Consider the following 19,791-nt stretch of genomic DNA (forward strand, 5'->3'; position numbering starts at 1 on the left):
CTACATAGAGGTACATACAGACCGATGTTACACATTGGTAATTGGAGCTCAAACGAAATTCCTTTTGTAGACTGCCTTTTTCCTGTTGAGGAAGTGATGTGACAATGTCCATTGGAGAAATATCTTTTTTCACGAAACAGCATTTAGTAAAAGAATTATTATGCTAAGTGATGCTATTGATGTTAAATAAGTCCACTGATCTGACCGACAAACCAGAGCCCTGTAGAAGCTGAAATGATGTGGCCTTTTCCACTGGAAAAATCCCATTTAATAACAACTTTAGATTGAAGACACACCAGGTATATGTTCTGGGTTCTGTTTTGTTTGTTTAAGTGTGATAAGGCATCAAGGAAACCAGACCTTGTCAGGAACACTCCGTAGTAAGCACAGGTTCACATGCAGCCATTGCGTGAAATGCATCATTTCCAGTCATCATAATGACCCCAGACACCTTTTAAATTATGAAAAGACAAGTGTGTTCTCTAAAATGAGTGGGACAAAATATGTGAGAGGGTGGGATCAAGATAAGTCTTCCCTTGAAACAGGGGGCAAGATAAAAAGATTGAGGGAGATAGTATGAAAGAAAGAGGACAAAAGTTTTAATAAGTAGTCACCAACTAGCAAATAGTTATTGACTGTACCATGTACTGGACATTTTGTAAGTTACTGAGGTTGGATTAATAAGCAAAACAGCGTACCAGCCCTCATGGAATGACAGTAAGGGGTAGAGAAGGACTTGGGGACAGACATTAATAAGATAATAGCACAGATATGTCCTGCACACCATGAGAGACAAGTCCAGGGAGTCATGCCAGTGTCTGACGTGGGCAGCAGGACCAGGCCGGGCGTGAGGAGATTGGCGGAAGCCTGTTGAAGAGGCCTCCGTCTCCAGATGAAGAAGGGTTAGCACCTCGAAATAAGTGGGAAGGTTTAATGGCAAATGGAAATGGCTTGCAGAAGCTGTCATGGGAGGCCTGGCTGGTGTGGCTCAGAGGTTGAGCGTCAACCCACGAACCAGGAGGTCATGGTTGGATTCCCAGTCAGGGCACATGCCCTGGTTTCGGGCTTGATCCCCAGTAGGGAATGTGTAGGAGGCAGCAGATCGATGATTCTCTCATCATTGATGTTTCTATTTTTCTCTCCCTATCCCTTCCTCTCTCTGAAATTAATAAAAAACTATTTTAAAAAAAAGCTGTCATGGGAAAGGTGATCTCGGGTCAAGAAAGAATAGATACAAGTGCTGGTCAACATCTGGAAGAGCCCATCCCAGCTGTGGCCAGCCAGAGGGCTTTATTGTGGACCCAGTCAGGCCTGGGGGTCTTCCCCTGGCAGGCGTCTCCGCCCTGAGGCACAGGATCCTCCCACAGTGTGGGCAGAGCAAGTCCGAGAACAGTGAGTGCCAAGTTGACTGTCTTTCCAGAAGCCTTGGGCAGACTTGACTGCTTGCCTGTGACAGAGTCTGTGGTCTAAGGGAATGTGTTTGTGAGGCTGTGGTAATGACATGGCTTTCCCTTGACTTTTTGACCCACGCATAGTTGAAGCAAATCCTAGAAAATTCAATCTCGACGCAACTGAATTGAGTATAAGAAAATCCTTCATCACAAGTACTCGGCAAGTTGTCAGGGTAAGGAAGATGATCTTATCATGTTATTTGTGCGAGAAATAGCCAAACTTCTCAGAACTCTTTCCCTTAATTGTAAACTAATGCGTCGACTCTGAAACCACTTCTTCATATGAATTGAATGCCAGTTTCCCACATAGACTTTCTCTAGTTGAAAAGAGAGAAATCTGTCTTTAGTATTGTCAGGCATATTTCTTAGAGCAGAAATGAGAGTTGACTGCTGGCTTTGGGAAGTTACTTCAGTGGTATCTACTTGTCCACACCTCTCACTCCTCCAAACCAGTAATCTTTTTCCTCTTTGGTTCTTACTGTACTATGTATCTGGACTAAAGGAAGAATTACTATTGTAGAAACCATTTGGTTTCTTGATGGATTGGTGATCACTGCATTGTGAAGAGGGACTCTTCAGGGTTTGGATGGCGGCCTCTCACCATCTGAGTTTCAGCTTCGGGAACTCTTGCCACCGACATTTCCATATACACTGCCTGACAGGCTTTCGAGAGTTACCCAGAGCAAGCAGGCATCTCTCAGAGCGCAAAACCCAACACAAGTGAACAAATATTTAGTCTCCAATTATTTAGGAAAGAAACCATTGTTGAAAAACTTAAGAGAAAATAGCATTTAAGTCAAATCTTGTATCATTAAGATTTGTTTGTATTTTGAAACTGTATGGCTAAGCCATTTGATTAGCATAACTAGATGTAAGAGAACCAGCTGTCTTGAACATATGTACTAGAAAGCAGCTTCCTGGAGTAAAAAAGCTTGGGATCATATCAGTGCTAACATATGGCTTTTTAAGAGTCATCTTAGGCAGGAACCTTGGTACATGTTTGCCAAAAACTTTATCTCATGTGATTTCCTTTTGAAATTATTTCAAATGGTAGATTATCACTGAGCTTGAAATATTCTTCTCATTTTATTCATTAGTTGCCTCTTTATATACATATATCTAAACTGTTTATATACAAACATTTTAATGGGGCGGTAACCTCTTTGGACCTCTGGTGTGTCCCATCTATATAATGAGCATTTGGATTAGACAATTCTATTTTCTGGCCAGTTCAGAAAGCTATTCTGATAAGGAAGCCCTGTTGTTTGATGATGTATGTTTTGGTAAGGTAAATAATTCCCCCTTATTAATCTTATAAATACAGTTTGCTTCTTTATTTTTTGTAGATTTTCTGAAGGACACCGCTGTAAATGTTGGTATTTAAATGGTGTCTTGCAGTAAAACATATATTTCTTGACCTTATTTATTAAAGTTGTTCTTTCTGAAAGGTTGTATTGTAAATCTTGCAAATTGAAATTCAGAGGTTAATATATTGAAAATTAAGTTAGTTCTTATTCAAATTGTAATTTGAAGTAGAATCCAAAGTTTGTTTTCTGATATCAGAAAAGGTGTTTAAAGTGCAGTCCTTAAAAGAAGTGTTGTAAATCAAGTCCGAGCAACATAATGTAGCTTCTAGAGCTGAGATATAAACCATCCTCAGCTATATATGATCCGACTGAATACTTAGGGTTGTTCATCATCCTTGTTTTAATTTAAATAAAGTCTAGCTGAAGTCCTGTAGAAGAGAAGGAAGCAGTGGGTACTTTGAAAGTTGAAGCAACGTGGTTATCACTCAGACTTTCCACAGTGGGACTTACGAAAACTGTGGCACTGTCTGCTCTCCCATTCACTTGTCATGGGTCTTAGAAGAAGTTTCCAAAAGCCTAAAACCTCAACATTTGCATCTATAAAATAGTCTCCCGGCCAACAGAAAATTATAAACTATTTTGGCAGCCTTAAAAAATTTGTATTATAGTAATTAGTACTCAGTTCAAATCATTATAAAGTATATTGGATTGTGGTTACAGTTGATAAGCAAAATGGCTCATTTTAGCAAAGTGATTTTTCTTCATTGTAAGTAATGGGTCTATTCATTTTTCTTTCCATACAAAATTATTTCTAATGCCACTCTGGAAATTCACTCTGGTTAGAAATAGTCTACACTTCACATGAATCCAACTCAAAAATAAAATAAGTGACCTGTTTGTCATATCACTATTTGGGAGTTTTTGCAGGTGTTTAGTGGTAATTATCCTGAAGCGCATGGGTGTTCATTATACCTGATGATGCTAGCCCGTGAGCACAGGCTTTGTGTCTGAGCCCCAAGGTTGCCATTTTCTGACTATGTGACCTTGAGAAAGCACCTTAAGCCTTTTTAGATGTCAGTCTCTTCAGCTGTAAAATAGAGACAATGCCAACTTCATAGGGTCATTGTGAGAATTCAGAGATAATGTCCAGAAGCATTTAACAGTGTTTCTGGCTTATAGTAGGTTCCCAGGAAATACAAGTTCCTTTTCTCTTTTCTCCTAATTAAATTTAGATTATCTCTTTTTAAAGGGAGGTTCTCTTTATTTCCTTTATTCATGAGACAAAAAAAAAAAAGCCAAAGAATGTTATCTTTTTGTTTTAAAAAAATTAATAAGTTATGTGTATTTTGCTAGTGTACAAAATGTTAACTGTGACTCTGTTTTATCTAAGGATATTCATTTGTTTTCTGGTCTCCTCCTTACCTCATTAGGACATGAAAGATCAGATGTCAACTTCATCTGTGCAGGCATTAGCTGAAAGAAAAAACAGACAGGTGAGTAAACCTCTGAGTATAGAGTATCAAATCAAGGAAAATGCAGAGTTAGATGCTGACATCTGTGTATCATGTGACCCAGCAGAAGCCCTGTGCCTGCTGAGCCTGGAGGGAGGCTGGCAGGTTTTGTGAAAGGCCAGTCATCAGCCTGCCCTGCAGCATGGTCAGCTGTCCTGCCCTGCCCTCCCCCCTCCCACCCTCTGCTTCTCTCCTCTGGGGTTCAGAGTGCCCTTACCACACAGCCATTTATTCTGCACCTGCTGGGCACATTCTGTGTGCCAGGTTCTGTTAAGGGCTGTAATTGCTTAGTTACTTGTCTTTTTCTCTGCTGGACCCCAGGCTCCTTGAGAGTGAGGAGGGATTGTGTCATGTGTTTTTTGTTGGTGGGGTGTTCTTTTTTGTTTGTTTCTTTTTTTTCCCTTCACTTCCAGCTGCTATTGCATTGCATACCTCATAGAATTCACTAGTTAATGACTGAAATTTTATGAAATTTAGAATAAAATGAAAGACATTTGAAGAATCTTAAATGTGTGTGAATTTAATGTGTTAAATTTAAATCTTTCATCATTTTAAATATATTTTCTTTGAGATGAGATCCAGTTTTTATTAGTTATTACAAATGAATCATGAAACCTAATAAATTTCCGAAACCAAAGCACCAATATTAACACATCTAAAATAAAAGTTACAAGAAACCAGCTCTTGAATTTTAGGTATCTTTTTAAAATTAGACACTTTTGTGTATGATAGAAATTCCTTTCCAACTGATAAAATACAGTCCTTTTAAAAAATATATACATCACCTAAAATATAGACTTGATTTAGATTTCATTCAGACTCCATAAATTTACCAATAGTCCATTTATTAGACTCTTAACTCAAGAATTCAGCTCACCATATCTAACTGACTAGGAATCAGCAATTCCCTACTTTATACCTGGAGGTGTGTCTTGACCCGCTTAATTTTGAAAAATAAAAACAAAAGCTCAGCGAAGGGGAGGGGACTCTCCAAGTATCACCTCACTTAATTTTTCTGTTTCCTTTCCCTGGGTTTCATTTTTCAAGTTATTGTTGTTTTTATTCTTCCTGTCTCCCTACCCTGTGACAGCGAAGTAGGTAACACCTACTCTCCGTTACTCCTAATCTCTAGATAGTATAGTTGGACATATAATATGTGCTTATGCAGTGCCTTTCCAAGTATGGCTTGGGATTTTGTTTGGGGGACAGTGAAATGTCTGGGAGTCACAGATTGTGAAGGAATAGCAGGGCCAGGGTCCTCTAAGCACTCAAGCAGGCAGAGTCCCCCTTGCTGCCCCGCCAGTACCTGGTGCTGTGCTGCTTGCTGCCTAGCCAGGACCTCCTGCTCTGGCACCCACACAGAGGCTGGTCTTCCAGTGCCCTGGTCCCTCTCTCCATCTTCTTTCCCAGTAGAACAGACTCTTATAGGCCAGACTGATGAAATCTAAGCTACTGCACAATAAAGCATAGACAACTCTTAACAGTGTGTCCTATGTCCACCTAACCGTAGCCCATGGATAAGCTAGAAAAAGTAGCCTTTACTCGGCCCAGGAACACACAAGGCCCTAGGGGAGCCCTAGTTCTCTGTCCACAGCCTAATGATGCACTAGAGCCTTTTTCTGACCTGGAAGAAATTAATATGGGCCTCAGTGTCCTCCACAGAGCGCCTTAGAGTCTGTATCAGACCGGCAGATGTTTTAAATATTGACTGACAGCCCTAAGACCAGGCTGGGGCAGAGCCATCTGAAAAAATCCTTGGTCTGCTTTATACCTGAGACAGTCACTGTCCAGCCTTTTGATTGGACTGAGGCGCTGGTCTGCTGGGAGCTCTCAGGCATCCTGACCCTGCCCTCAGAACCATCTGGAATTATGCTCTGCATCCCAGGCTTCCCCGAGCCTTGTCCTTGACTGTGGCCATTTGACTGCATTCACCCCTGAAAGTCAAGGGAGGTCAGTGTCGGCATTGAGGGGCTATTGGAGGGCTTTTCAGACAGAGAACCAAGTAATCAGTGAGGCTTTTAACAGTCCCAGAGATAAACAGTAGCTGGTAAGAAGATCTGGCAACTCTGTAAGGAAAAAGAATCGTGGTCACCCCAGAAGCTGGTCCACGTGCAGCGCTGGGCGAGCAGTTACTTTACCAGCTTGTCAGAAAGGCTTGCGGGGATCCTGGTCAGCCTAGACTGAGTTCACATCCCTGCCCGCCTCTTCATGTATGGAAGACAGTCCCAAACTTCTCCTTTCCTTGCTACAAACTTCCTCGAATTCCTACTGGGGAACCTGCCCCTGGCATCTGAGGGCCCTGGTGGTGATACTGACACGGGTCAGGCACCCATTGTGGCCGTACCTGCCTGGTGATGCAACCCCCAGTTCCCGTCTGTGAGGCTTGTAGCCTTTTAGTACAACTGAGGGGCATTTGGATTTATTCATGGGTTAAACTGAACAGACATTGATGGTTCTTGTACCTTCTGTGTGTGAGACTATGACTTAGCTTCTTATCATTCTAGGACTCTCTCTCCCCCCTTAAAAAAACAAACAAACAAAAAAAACTAAAAACCTCTTGGGTCACAGGACTGTAGGTCTCTGGAATCCGTGGGCCTGGAACATGGGTCTCTGGAACTTCCGAGGGTGCTAGGCAGAGCTGGCCTGGAGGCTGGGTGCCCTCAGATTGTAAAGCTGTGTACAGGTGGGCGTTTGTCGATTTAAAGTTGACATTTGCATTTTAATGGGACAAATCCCATTGGTGAGTCCCACTGGGAGAGTGTGGAGACCAGTGCCCTTCCTGGCATCCCTTAAATCGGACCACGCAGGCACAACCTGTACCACTATGAAGGCGGACCTGGGGAAGTCGATGGTGAGCAGGAGAACGCCTTATGTCGGTGATGGAGCACTTGCTCAGAAAGTAACCGCTTGTTTCCCCTTCCCTCTCGCAGGCACTGCTGGGAGACAGCGGTGGCCAGAAGTGGAGCACAGGAACCCCGGATAAATACGGGCGCCTGGACCGGGAGCTCCAATTAGCCAACTCCCACTTCATCGAGGAGCAGCAGGCACAGCAGCAGGTACTGGGAACCCGCTGCTGAGGACTGAGATGTGGAGGCGGGCCCCGCCCTGGGTCCTCGGCCAGCCAGGGGGCTCTGTGGTTAGGACAGGCAGGTTGGACCAGGGCTTGCCCTGCGGCTGCCTGTGTCTGCCTGTGCAATGATTGCATATATCAAGGGTTTCTGAAGCCTCCTCTACAGCACGGCTCTTTCACGAGAACCAAGCTTGATTAGGTCTCTGAGGAAAAGCAGACCAGACCTCCAAAACTGACAGACAAGGCCACTGGTTTAAAAACAAACAAAAGAACCCGTCTTCCCCCACCTCCACTCATATATTCAGTTTCTTGTTCATTTCAACAAAGGCACACTTTCAGAAGAATTGAGTCCTTTTTTTTTTCCATCAAAAATTATTACTGGTTCCATTATAGATGAAAATGGTTGCTTGAGTGGAGGTGAAGGGTAGAAGGAAAGGGAGGTTGATTATCTCTGTGTTGTTGCTTTTGACGTGTAGTTGGACTAAAAGGAAACTAAGAATAATATACCTGAGGATTTGAAGATTATCTACCCATTGAAGCTCTTGGTTCTTAAATATTGTGTTATATATATATTATATAGGCTATATGTTCTTTTGACATTAGCATGTTTGCTTAACCAGCTGTCTGCTTAAATTGCTATTAACCAAGCAAATTTAAAAAAATAAAAATAAAAAGGAGGAAGCTACCACACAGTAAATGAAACATCTATCATCCAGCAATTATCCTTGAGGTAACTTACTGTCACAGGCCGCCTCTGTGTGTCCTTGAGGAGGGCGGAAAGGACTCTGTGTGTGTGGTTTTCCCACGTCCAGAGCTTTGCCAGACGCTCTGTGTTTAAGTCGGCTGTGGATTGAGACTCTGACCCCGGCACTGGCTTCCTCTGCCCAGCATCCCCGTGTCTCCGTGGTCACTGCACAGGTGCTCTTGGCCATTGTCTGGTCCCTTGCTGGACTCCAGCCAACAAGAATCAATCTCTCTTGGTGGCTTTAAGCCCCGCTGACTGTTCACAAGTCGGATCAGCAGGAGATATCAGAAGCTTGACAATCCAGCCTTTGGAGCAGTGTGTTCTTAGAGGCGCCGGTCTGGTCCTTTGATTTCTGGGCTTTGCTTCTGAATGAGAATTGTCCCAAGTTGGCAGAGAAGGTAGCAGCTGCTGGAGTGCTGGGCTTGGAACCAGGTAAGACGGCTTTTAATTGCTTGTTTCCCATTTCTCTGGCACCAGCTGATCGTGGAGCAGCAGGATGAGCAGTTGGAGCTGGTCTCTGGCAGCATCGGGGTGCTGAAGAACATGTCCCAGCGCATCGGAGGGGAGCTGGAGGAACAGGCAGTGTGAGCACGAGACGCCCCTCTCGGGGCCATGAAATTGAGGGGACGGGCCATCTTACAGGACCCCTAACAAGCCTGACAGTTACGTGACTAGTAAAACCCAAGACTATTTTATTTATAGCTACGTCTTTATTGTTTCATAGACTTGCCCCTCCAAAAGAAGCAGATTGTCAGTTAAAATGTTCAGCAGGGTTTGGGCAAAGTTATGATGATGATTATTATTATTTTTCAACACCTGCAAAAACACAAATTCCTCTGAGCAGGTACTTGAAGTGTGGTTGGGACTGGGAAACAGACATATAATCTCTGGAGATTTGTGTCCTGCAGAGGATCGGACATGAGCTACTGTTATCATCCCACGACTCTCCCACTACATCTTACATTTCAACTTCATGAGAAAAGCTTAAAAATTTAACTCCAATTAATACAAAATATTCCCCTTCAAACATCAAAAGTAAAAATACACCAGGAAATATAGCTGGAGTTGTTTTTTCCTTCAGCACAATCTTTTTTAACTCTGAAGGATGACATCAAAATCAGCATTCTTAAATGCTACTACATAATACCTTTACCATTTTATAATATTTTTCTGAAGAAAAAAGATAATCTACTAGAATATATCAGAAAGTCTTCTATCTCAATTTTGTGTTCAGTGTTATACATTCATTTATTATAAATTCAAACCGGCCCTTGTTCAGGGAGGCCCTGGGTATCGTAGAGGAGCGAACAGAACAGTCAGTGTCTCTGCCATCAGAGAGCCTCCCATTTACTGGGTAGACTAGCTATTATGTAAATGAATGCAAGCCACGCACTGGTGACAGAGGAGGGGGACCTGCTGTGAGGGGGAAGTGCATGGTGCCTTGAGAGCCCTGGCTTAGCCCAAGCCCAGAGTTCTCTGCAGAAATATTCACGTGTGTGATTATGGGGACTGCCCCAGGCCCTGCTGAGGCCCTGTTTAAATTCCAAAAATTCTGAATTAAGAAACATATCTGTCCCAGATAATAGATTGGGGGCTTGAATCCCAGTGTTGCTGGCTGATGTTTGCTAAAACGAAGGCCTAGGCCCTGACCGAATCCCACGGCCCATGCATCGCCCAGGCTGTGTGCTTACCCGCTGCCTTCCTCACACCTGCTTCTCTCTCTAGTATGCTGGATGATTTCTCCCACGAGTTGGAGAGCACTCACTCTCGGCTGGACAATGTGATGAAGAAACTGGCAAAAGTATCGCACATGACCAGTGGTATGTATGGTGCTTAATTGTAGGAACAGTCTCGGGGGTTCTCGCACGGCGTGCCCATTCAGATCCCTTTCCTGTGGCACATTTTCCCACAGCTGGTTGGTGGTTGGTGGCCTTTCTCCTGGTGGAGCCACTTGCTTGCCAATTACAAAATCCTTTTTTCTTTTCTTTTTTTCCTATTTCCTTGCCAAAATGGGGAACTTATTTAAAATAGTAATTAAGGAGCCAGTTACTGTTTCTCCTGGACTGGCTTCGTTGAAAGGAAAACCCTCCCACTTCAGAACAAGATGCCCTGGCAGATCTAATTTAAATAGTTTGTATTTAACTCCACCCCGAAACATTCCAGCAAATTTGCACCAGGATGGGGATGAAAAAGTAACATCTTTCAAATTAGTTACTATATAGGAAGATGTGTTCCAGTGACTATTTTATTACTGCAACCGATGTCCCCTATTACAGAAGAAATAACATGTTTTAAATCAAAGAAAATGCAGGATTTCTTTTTTTTCTCTTTACTTGATGGGGGTGGGTTGGCGAAAGGAGGAACTGAGATATGCCTTGAGGTAATTTAAGTATTCTTGAACCAAAACACCGCCTCCCCCATGAGAACTTCCTCGTTTTCCTATTGGTTTCCTGGTCAGGTACATGGCAGAGAGTCTAATAGTTTAGCCTTTTGAGGCAAAATTTAAATATATGTGTATATTTGCTTTTCAGCAGTTTAACTCATAGTCAAGTTACATTAACAGTTCTCTGGGCCTCAGTTTCTTACTGATTAAAAATTAGGGTGATGCCTGGCTCTTAAGGTCATTGTGAGGATTAAATGAGATAGTAATAATTAATGTTTAGCAGTGTCTCCCATGTATTTTAGTACTTAGTAAATGTTTATTTTAAAAAATCATAAGACAGGAAGAAGATGGCCCTAGGGGCAATGACCTGGTGTGTCCAAAACTGAGGGAAGCTCATAGCGAGGTATTTCCTTCTTTCTTCCCAGTATCAAGTGTGTTTGTGCTTCTAGGAGGCTCGTCATTGCCTGCAGCAGGCACACCTTAGTTCATCTTTGACACTTTGAGAGGTTTGCAAAGTGGTTTTTTTCTGATTCCCTCTGCTCTCTCCTCTTCCACCCTCACCCCTCTGTTTAAAAAAAAAAAAAAAGCGTTAATGAAGTATTATATAATCAGTTTAAACACCAGCCCTCTCACTAGTGTATGTATTAGTCGCAGTCAAGTAGCTACTTCAGCACCAGTTTTGTTTGGGGAAGAGCAAACGAACAAAGATGCTCTGTATCTGTGCTTCCCGGCATTCCGGGTATGAATAATTTAGAAAAGTACTTGCATTGTGATAAGCTGTCCAGTGTGTATAAATAGCACTGAAACTTGCTTATGTTTTATTCCACTTTCTCCCGAACGAAAGGTTTGGGAAGCAAAGTAAGAACTTTACTTATATTTGTCTAGGAAAGGGAGCCAGGGAACAGAGCATTTGGCCTGAAAGGCCCTTCAGTTTGGACAGCTCGCCTGTGGTTTTCATTCCCATCCTTGCTTGCTGCCCAGGAAAGATTGTCCAGGGCCTCCTGCTTGGTGGTGTCTGTTTCAGTTTGAGGACACGGCAATTTGTATTTGTCTCCGTCCTCCTTAACTTTTAGGAAAGTTTACTGCTTTTTCATCAAACCTGTACATATAGAAAGTATATTAAGACACGCTGAAGTTTGATTAGGCAGTAACTGCACACACGTCCCACGGTTCTTGAGAGCCCGGACATCTGGGCTCCCATGGCCGGCTGCTTACCCAAGAGAGACACCATCTTGTCATCTTCCTACCCGATGTACATTCTTTTAGGTAGATGCCAGGGTTTCCTTCCCCCCACTTTCTGAATTCTACTGTTCATCTTTTCTCTTTAGGGGAGGAAAATATTCGGGGAGGAAAAAAAACCTACCACTGGTGTTCCCTTTGTTCCCTGTGCTCTTTGAGGCAAGTGGTTAGGACTTTTCACTTGAGGTCCCAAAATCCCTGTGCTTAGTCCTACCCCTTCTCTGGAGAAGTCAGCTCAGGTAACAGTACCCTGAGGTTACCTAGTTCATGCTTCATAGAAGCAATTTACCACTTCAAAGGAACATGGCTTTAAAGAGCATTTCTGGGCTGTGCTAGCTTGTGTGATGGATGTTCTCCTTGATGAAAACTCCTACTTAATGCAATCACAGAAGAGAAAGTGATGGGGGTGGGGGGTTGGTAGAAGCTAATGGGAAGCCAGAAGGTGGAAAGCTGGTCGAATGTTGGAAATCTGGTTTTGAACTTAGCAGGATGCCTGGGGGTAGGGGATGAGTGCAGGAATTAGGTGTGAGATGGGGGTGGGGTGGTTAGGAAGCAATCACCTGGACTGTATTGTCCTGGAAGAATATGGACTATTGTCAATGACAGTGGTTTTAAATTATTGTAAACATTTAAAAATAGATGAAAGAATGTTAAGTTACTGTAGTGTTCTTCACCACTGAAGTGATCATTAAACAGACTAAAAATAGCTTCTGGAGTAGGCCAACTGCCTACTTTGGAGCAGTTCTGCTTCAGAAAAGGACTTAGTGTTGCCTGTGGAAAGTCATACAGTCTAGATTCAGATCTTTTATAATGTGATTCTCAGTAGCCATGGTGTGCTAAAATGTGCAGGCTTTCAAACAACCTTCTGATGGATCAGTATTCGTTGATAGCTCTATTTAAACGGAATTCTTATTTGTAGCAGTTGACCTACATTTTCACAGGCTAGTGGAACTCTTTCCTATCAGACCCCCTGTAGGAAATGGCAGGGATCTCCAATGGAAAGACCGCTTGCTTTCTACATCTTCCCAAGTTAGCCAACCATCTAGACGAGGACAGCATCCTGTGCTGTGGGCCCTAAGACTGCGTGAGGGTGTTCTTGTTCAGCTCTCACAGCAGCCCCTGTGAGGCAGCTGTTGTGGAGTCGGGACTTGGGCTGCAGCTGGGATTCCCCCCGGGGCCTGCTTGGGCCCCTCTGTCCCTCAGGGCCTCCTTGCTCTCAGCCATTTAGATGGACTCCAGCCTTCTTGTTGCCTGTGCCTTTTCTAAATTGTTGGTGGGGTAGAAAGTTTCAGAAAAGACAGTTCACTGTCATTCACAGAGAAGCCATGGAGTTTTAACACAGTCACTGGTTAAAATCTTCTTTCTTCACTAGACGTGGTGTCATTAATCATGCTCGTGGTCCCTGGAGCTTGCTTTTTCAGCTCTTCGTTTCCTGAAGTGACCAGCAGAAGCTTTCATTCCCTTTCCATCCTCCCATAGTGCTTTGAGAACAGGACAGGATTTATTGCTTCTTTAAATGATTTTACTTTGGTGGGAGATGAAAGCAGATGGACTTTGATCTGCAATGCCAGGGCCAACACCTTTTCCAAGGATGTGGCAACCACCAGCAGAAAGCTAAGAGCCGCAGGCTTTAATTAAAGTCAGAAACACAGGTTTTAATTAAAGGCTTGAGATGGGAAGCACGCACTTATCACAGGGCAGCTCTTGGGGACGGCAGAGCTGCAAACACAGGTGCAGTGCAGGCCCGGAGCAGAGCAGCATCAGAGGACCAGGCACCTGGGCAGTTCAAGAGCCTCCCTGCCCCTGTCGTGTGCACATTTTGTCGCTTTTCTGCTTCCGAGTGTGGCCGTAGGTTTCTTGTTGTAACTGGACAGAGAATGGGTCCGCGCTGCCTGTCACTACTTGAGCCAGGTCAGCAGAGACAGGGTTGAATCACGTATGAGCGGTTAACAGAGCATGATTAATATTTCTTACAATTCTAGCTGGCTCCCCAACATTCTGTTTCTGCCCCTATCCATGTGACTGTATCTCGGGGAATGCCCGGTCCTGAGAGCTAACCCTCGTGTCCTGCCTCGCAGATCGGCGCCAGTGGTGTGCCATAGCCGTCCTCTTTGCCATCCTGCTGGTCGTGCTGCTCCTTTTCTTGGTGCTGTGACGCACAGGAACCGGGAGGAGGACAAGCAGCCCGCGGTGCCGGCTCCCACCTGCCACTCCTGGGAACACAGCCCGCGCTGACTTTTCTCTGGGTGACCCCACCTTTGAGGCAGCTCCTCCGTCCAGTGCTGGAGGGGCCGGTGGGAAGAGGACCTAACGCTTCACACTCCTGGCGCCACCTGTCCTGTCCTGAGGACAGCTTGCCTCTGCTTTGCCTCCTGGACCTCGTTCCCCGTGGAGGGCCTCTGAGGAATCCAGAACAGTTCGCAGACTCAGTAGTGTCCAGTGTTGCTCATTGCGTCCGTCCGTCCGTCTCTGGCGGCTCTTTTCTCCTGCTCAGACCCTCTCCCTGCCCAGCCGGCAGCCAGAAGGACCCTGTCGGGAATGGGGTCATGGGTCCCCTCCGCTGCCCCTGAGATCTGGTCATTCTGGGGACAGAAGGCCCAGAAGCAGTTTGGGACAGAAAATGCAGTGGTTCTTTTTGCAGGGATGATTGCTTTTCCAGGCACATCTTTTTGTGGTAAGAACTAATGGGAAATAATGAAAAGCACTGGGCTTTGGGAGTGCTAACAGCTTGTGTCTTGAATTGAAGGGAGGAAGGGGAGGGAGCAGGACCCTGAGTGTGCACAGCTGAGGGAAGGGGGCAAGGTCATGGGTGGTCACAGCCTGGCTGAATTCAGGTGGCTGTCCTGCAGGCTCCTCCCCAGGGGTTCAACGTATATTTTTAGGATGACCCTTAAACATATGGCTGCTGAGCAGCACACGAATGGATTTAGATCCTGTGGCTCTCTCTCCCCCTTGGCAGATGGGGTTGGGAATGGTTAGCACATTTATTACATTTAGTCAGAAACTGTAATGACAAAAAAAGGCTAGTTCTGGACCAGGCTTTTCTAGCCCTGTGAGAAATGGCAAAAAGGGGTAGGTGAACTGGTTGTTTTTTCCCTTCAGATGACAACTTGATTTTTATCCTTTCAAATCACTGAGCCAATCCAAATTTAAACAACAGATGCTTCCATTGAGTTTTAGTTGCTGAGACTCTAAACTTCAAGCTTCTGGTGACTCTGCGTCCAACGTGCCCATGTCCATAGGATATTTTTATAACTCCCTGACGAATAACCTAATACTGAAGCAGCAGCTGAGCGAGGCAGCCTGGCAGCCCAAGCTGCATCCTCACCGTCCTGTTTTGCACGTGGGAAGCGCAGTGACATCAGATAGAGTTCTAGCTTTGACTTCTCATTTCCTAATCTTTTGGCGTCCATTCCTAACTTTTTCAAACTTTTTTTTCTCCTTTTGTTTGTTTTTCTTGGTTTTTGTTTTGTTTGGGGCTTTTATTCCTCTTTTTTTTTTTTTTTGTGATTTGCAATGATGTATTTGCCCAGCTAACTTTTGAATTGCACTTTTTAATAAATATTTGTAACAATTTTTTAAAGAAGGGTATTTTCTCATGTGTAGGATGCTGGTAGATAAGGCAGTCTGCATGTTGATGAAAGCTAAAAATAGATTTACAAAACTTAAAGGGTGGTTGACACCCATGTTTACACTCAATTCTATTTGATATAAAATGTTAATTTCTTTTCAAATGAGTAAAAAAAGGTAATTGTTACAAAGGGCTTGAGATGTAGGGTACTAGATTATTTGTTTTACAAAGTTTTGAGACATTCAAATAGTCTTCTATAAACGTAGAAGAGGGATGGTCCTTAGATTTGCATTAAAATATACAAGTCTTTTTAAAACTTTTTAAAAATGTGGGCCTTGTCTTAGTGCTCTCATCTACACTCTCCACCTTCCACCAAGGAACCGGAGTCTGAATTACGTGACTGCCCTACTTAGGGGCCATGCTGTTGTCCAGATTTACCGTGTCGCGTGTGTCAGGAGGGCCTGCTGGGAACACGCCTGATCATTAATGAGCAAGACATTCCCCTGACTTCAGGGTCTAAGTTTTGAGATCATGAGGCTTAATGACTCAATGTTTGGATATATTTAGAATTGGCATGCTGACCTCACCCACTTCAGGTGTCAGCTAAACAGTGGTTATTGTAAAGCAGACTCACGGGCCGAAGCTGAATAGAGAAATATTTGGAAAGAGAACATTTACTGAAAATATAAGCACTATGTATGTTCTCCCTGTAGGCCACTGCCCTCCACCCACAACGGAGCTGTTCCTGGGCAGCCGGCCTCGTAGTGTGGCCTCAGAGCTGGCTCTGCCCCAGGCATCACTCTGGCCTCACTAGTTTGATCCTGGGTCTGAGCCTGTTGTGCCCGGACTGGGTGGTCCCTACAGACGAATGGTCAAGCCCCCAACCCAGATTCCAAACTAGCGCTCCAAGAGAGCAAGCCAGGCCCTAGCTGGGTTGGCTCAGTAGATAGAGCGTTAGCCTGCGGACTGAAGGGTCCCGGATTCAATTCCAGTCAAGGGCACGTGCCCAGGTTGCGGGCTTGATCCCCAGTAGTGGGCATGCAAGAGGCACCTGATCAATGATTCTCTCTCATCATTGATGTTTCTATCTCTCCCTCTCCCTTCCTCTCTGAAATCAATAAAAATTATACAGTATATGTGCCCTGAGTGGGAATCGAACCCGGGACCTTTCAGTCTGCAGACTGATGCTCTGTCTGTCCACTGAGCCAAACCAGCTAGGGCTGAAATGAATAAACATTTATTTAAAAAAAAAAAGAGAGAGAGAGAGAGAACAAGCCAGGGCTTAGGTTATGGTTAGGCTAGACTCCCATCCTGAGGCAGAGGTGGGCTCTCCTCCCTCAGGCTTCACGCTTCATCCCATGCCCATCATCTGGAGAACGGGCCGGATGTGATAGGTCACAGAGAGCTCAGTTTACGTTTATGGGAAGAACATCTTACTAATCAGCTGGCTTGGGAGTGAACCACTGAGACAGTCCGTCGTGGTAGGAACCCAACTGCAAACTCAAGTCACGGTTAGTATTCAGTCTAACCTTTGATCTCATCCTTGTGGGGACTGTGAACAGTCGTCGTGTTCCCTGTGTGCCACTGCGTGCTGCAGTTGTGTGTTACATGAGCATCTTCATGCCAGAGCCCGAGGGGGAGAAACTTGGTAACTTGCCCATCATTCTCTGCTTTTAGCCAGAGTTAAACAGACTGATGGGTCTGTGAGCCAACGGCTTGGCAACTTCCCCTCTTTCTCACCTCGTGAGATTAAGGGCTGTGAAGAGAAATCCGGTCTAACTCCAACCGAAATCTGTCTGTTAAGTGCTGTACCTTCTGTATGGGAAGGTAGCAGAGCCAGGATTTTTCTTCTGGTAATTTTCCTGGCTGTAAAGTGAGCCCGGTACCTTTCCAGAGAATTCATAGCTGGAAGATCTAAGTGCTGAATGATAGATATGAGTTGCTTTCCAACTGTAGATTTTGAACTGTTCAGCTTTCCCTTATAAACTGCAGGACGAATTTGTTAACAACACAACATTCGGACCATCTAGAAAGCTGAGGTTCTAACTACCTTTAATTCTCCCTCTGTCTTCCTCTCGCTGGCATTTCTTTTCCTCCCAGATATTTTTAAGATTTTTTTTTCCCCTTAAAGAGTTTTCTTTGTCCATCAAGAACAGAGAGGAGAAAGCAAAGGATTCTCACAGCCCCTCAGTCCCTCTGCGCCTTCCCTAACCAAGGTCAGTTCTGCTCACTGGGAGACTGCTGTCAGGGTCCAGTCCAGAAATCGAAAGAGTAGAGAACAGCCCTTCAGACTGGAACAGACTAGGCCAGCCCTGCTGTGACCCTCTGGGACTGAAGCCTGGTGCTGGGGTGGAAACTTCAAACCAGCTGACTTCTGGGGTTAGTGTCTCTAAGAGGCTCAGTGGACTTGACCACTTAGTTCAGTCTCCTTGTTTCAAAGATGAAACAGTTACAGTTCCCCCAACAGACACATGAGGGTCATTTGGTGCGTTGCATCTTGGACTTGGCCCAGGGGCCACACACCTGGGACGAGCTGACCTCGGCAATGTGACTTAAGCTAGGCGGGTAGTAACTTGTCGTGTCACCCCAGCTGTTTGGTGTCGTTTGCCGTTGGACAAACACCGAAGCACCTCCGTCATGTCACTGCCACCTACATATACATTATATGGGAGGTCTTTATGTCATAGTGTCTTTACTGATACAGATATTTGGGGAGGTGAGGAAGAAAGAAAAAGAACTTGTTTCCTTCTGAGATAAACTCACACGTTGGTGCTGTTTTCCTTCTGACGTGACCTTTGCCCTTGCCCGAGGCTATGCCATGGAGCTGTGCCTAGATGGCTCTGTGACCTGCCCCACTGCTTGGCTTTCACATGGACATTTCATGGACCGGGTTTGCCAATTGCAGCCAGACCCTCGTGAGAAAGTGTATTTTACCGTTTCTTCTAGGTTGAGTTTTCAAACCTAGAAGCCACTTGATTATTCACAGGGTTTTGGATTAAGACCACCCAGCATCCTTATTCTCTGACCAAAGCTCCCCCGGCCCCGGCAGCAGCCAGTGCTGCACTCCAGTTAAGCTTCCTGTTACCCCTGGGGTTGGGCCAAGTTCAAGGTGGCTCTTTCCTGCGCTGTAGAAAGTAGGGTTAGCTGAGACCCACTACTGAGTGGCAGTTTCGACTCTGCAATTAAGGTCTGTTCTGGGAGAGGCAGACGTCCTCATCCTCAGGAAAACAGAGTGCCCTGTCGTCTGTGCGGGTGAGGAGAGGCCAGCCAGGTGTCCTCGGGAAGGTGTCGCTAATAAGTTATCGGAACTGCTCGTAAATGCCATGTGACTGTGTCCTCACTGACCAGGCTGGGAGAATGCCCAGGGTAATAGCCAGAGAGAGCGAGCTGTAGATGATTATGGATTCATTTTCTGTAAGTGAAAATATGCCTTCCCTAGCTCACTTGTTATTAAAAATTTGTGTAATTTAAAAATAGAATGTAATCCATGGCAGTGCTCAGCAGGACTAAACCGTCTATTTTTCTCGCAAGGATAAATAACCTGATAGCATTTTAATGTTAAGTAACTAGAAGGTACAAACTAAAGTGAGATCAAGGGTTAAAACTGAGAACACCTGGGTGACTTCCTCTGTCCCCGACCCCCACGGAGAGCACCGGAGCCCTGGTGCCAGATGTTTACAGCCCTCGCTGCAGGGAGAGAGAGCTCGCTTCTCTCTCTACAGGGTGGGTCTCCAGGTGTGCTGTGGGACCAAGGATGCAGCATCCTCTGGAACTTGCTAGAAATACAGGTGCGCAGGCCCCACCCTGACCTGCTGAATCCCAGCCTGGGTGGGGCCAGCAGCCGCGTTTAGCAAGCCCCCCAGGAGGCTCGGGGCCCCACTCCCGCGTGAGAACCACCACTGCTGCATTGGGAGGTCGGGCTACAGTGAACGCTCCCTGCAAAACAAAATACCTTCCACAGCCTTCGTTGTAATCCTAACATTAAACAAGATTTGACGACACTATAAACTTGAAAAATTTTTTAAATACTTGTGTCAAATAAAACCTCAACTAGCCATCTTTTAAAGTGATACTTTTACACCCCAAAGTCTATCAGTAATGTTTCTTTCTCCTGCACTTGAAATCATGTTATAACTGTATAAAGAATGCTATTCAGTATTAAAAGGAAATGGGGAGAACGTGATCTTTGTCCTGGGTTGTTTTTCTAAAAGTTTGGTTGGTTTCTGTTTTTATTTTCATACCTAAGCATGGCTTCTTCCCTTCCTTCTGCCCCCGCTAATAAACATGGACATGTGCATACGAAAGGCCTAGCTGCTGGAAGATCTGAATTTCTGGGCCAGAGAAAGCTAAGTTGTGGTCTGTCTGCTTGAACTAGTTATATGGATTCTCAAGTCCCAAAATAACGATACCCTGTATTCAGAATATTTCCAGCACAAGAGTTTCAGTTGGGACTAGGAATCTGGGGGAGCAGAGAGGCTAGGACACAAAAGGAAGTTAGTTCTTCTCCCCTCAGT

General features: G+C 44.9%; 1 protein-coding gene across 1 annotated transcript in view; it reads left to right on the forward strand.

The window, feature by feature from the left end:
* Window positions 1-19,460, forward strand: part of STX6 (syntaxin 6) — a 29,638-nt gene extending 10,178 nt beyond the window's left edge. The window contains exons 3-8 of the mRNA XM_059673898.1: window positions 1,530-1,624; window positions 4,189-4,251; window positions 7,200-7,325; window positions 8,562-8,668; window positions 9,810-9,904; window positions 13,785-19,460. Of these exons, the coding sequence (XP_059529881.1) occupies window positions 1,530-1,624; window positions 4,189-4,251; window positions 7,200-7,325; window positions 8,562-8,668; window positions 9,810-9,904; window positions 13,785-13,861 (563 nt within the window). The 3' untranslated portion in view covers window positions 13,862-19,460. The remainder of the gene's footprint in view (window positions 1-1,529; window positions 1,625-4,188; window positions 4,252-7,199; window positions 7,326-8,561; window positions 8,669-9,809; window positions 9,905-13,784) is intronic.
* Window positions 19,461-19,791: the final 331 nt, after the last annotated feature.

This window comes from Myotis daubentonii, chromosome 18, assembly GCF_963259705.1.
Source record: "Myotis daubentonii chromosome 18, mMyoDau2.1, whole genome shotgun sequence".
NCBI classification, from domain to species: domain Eukaryota; kingdom Metazoa; phylum Chordata; class Mammalia; order Chiroptera; family Vespertilionidae; genus Myotis; species Myotis daubentonii.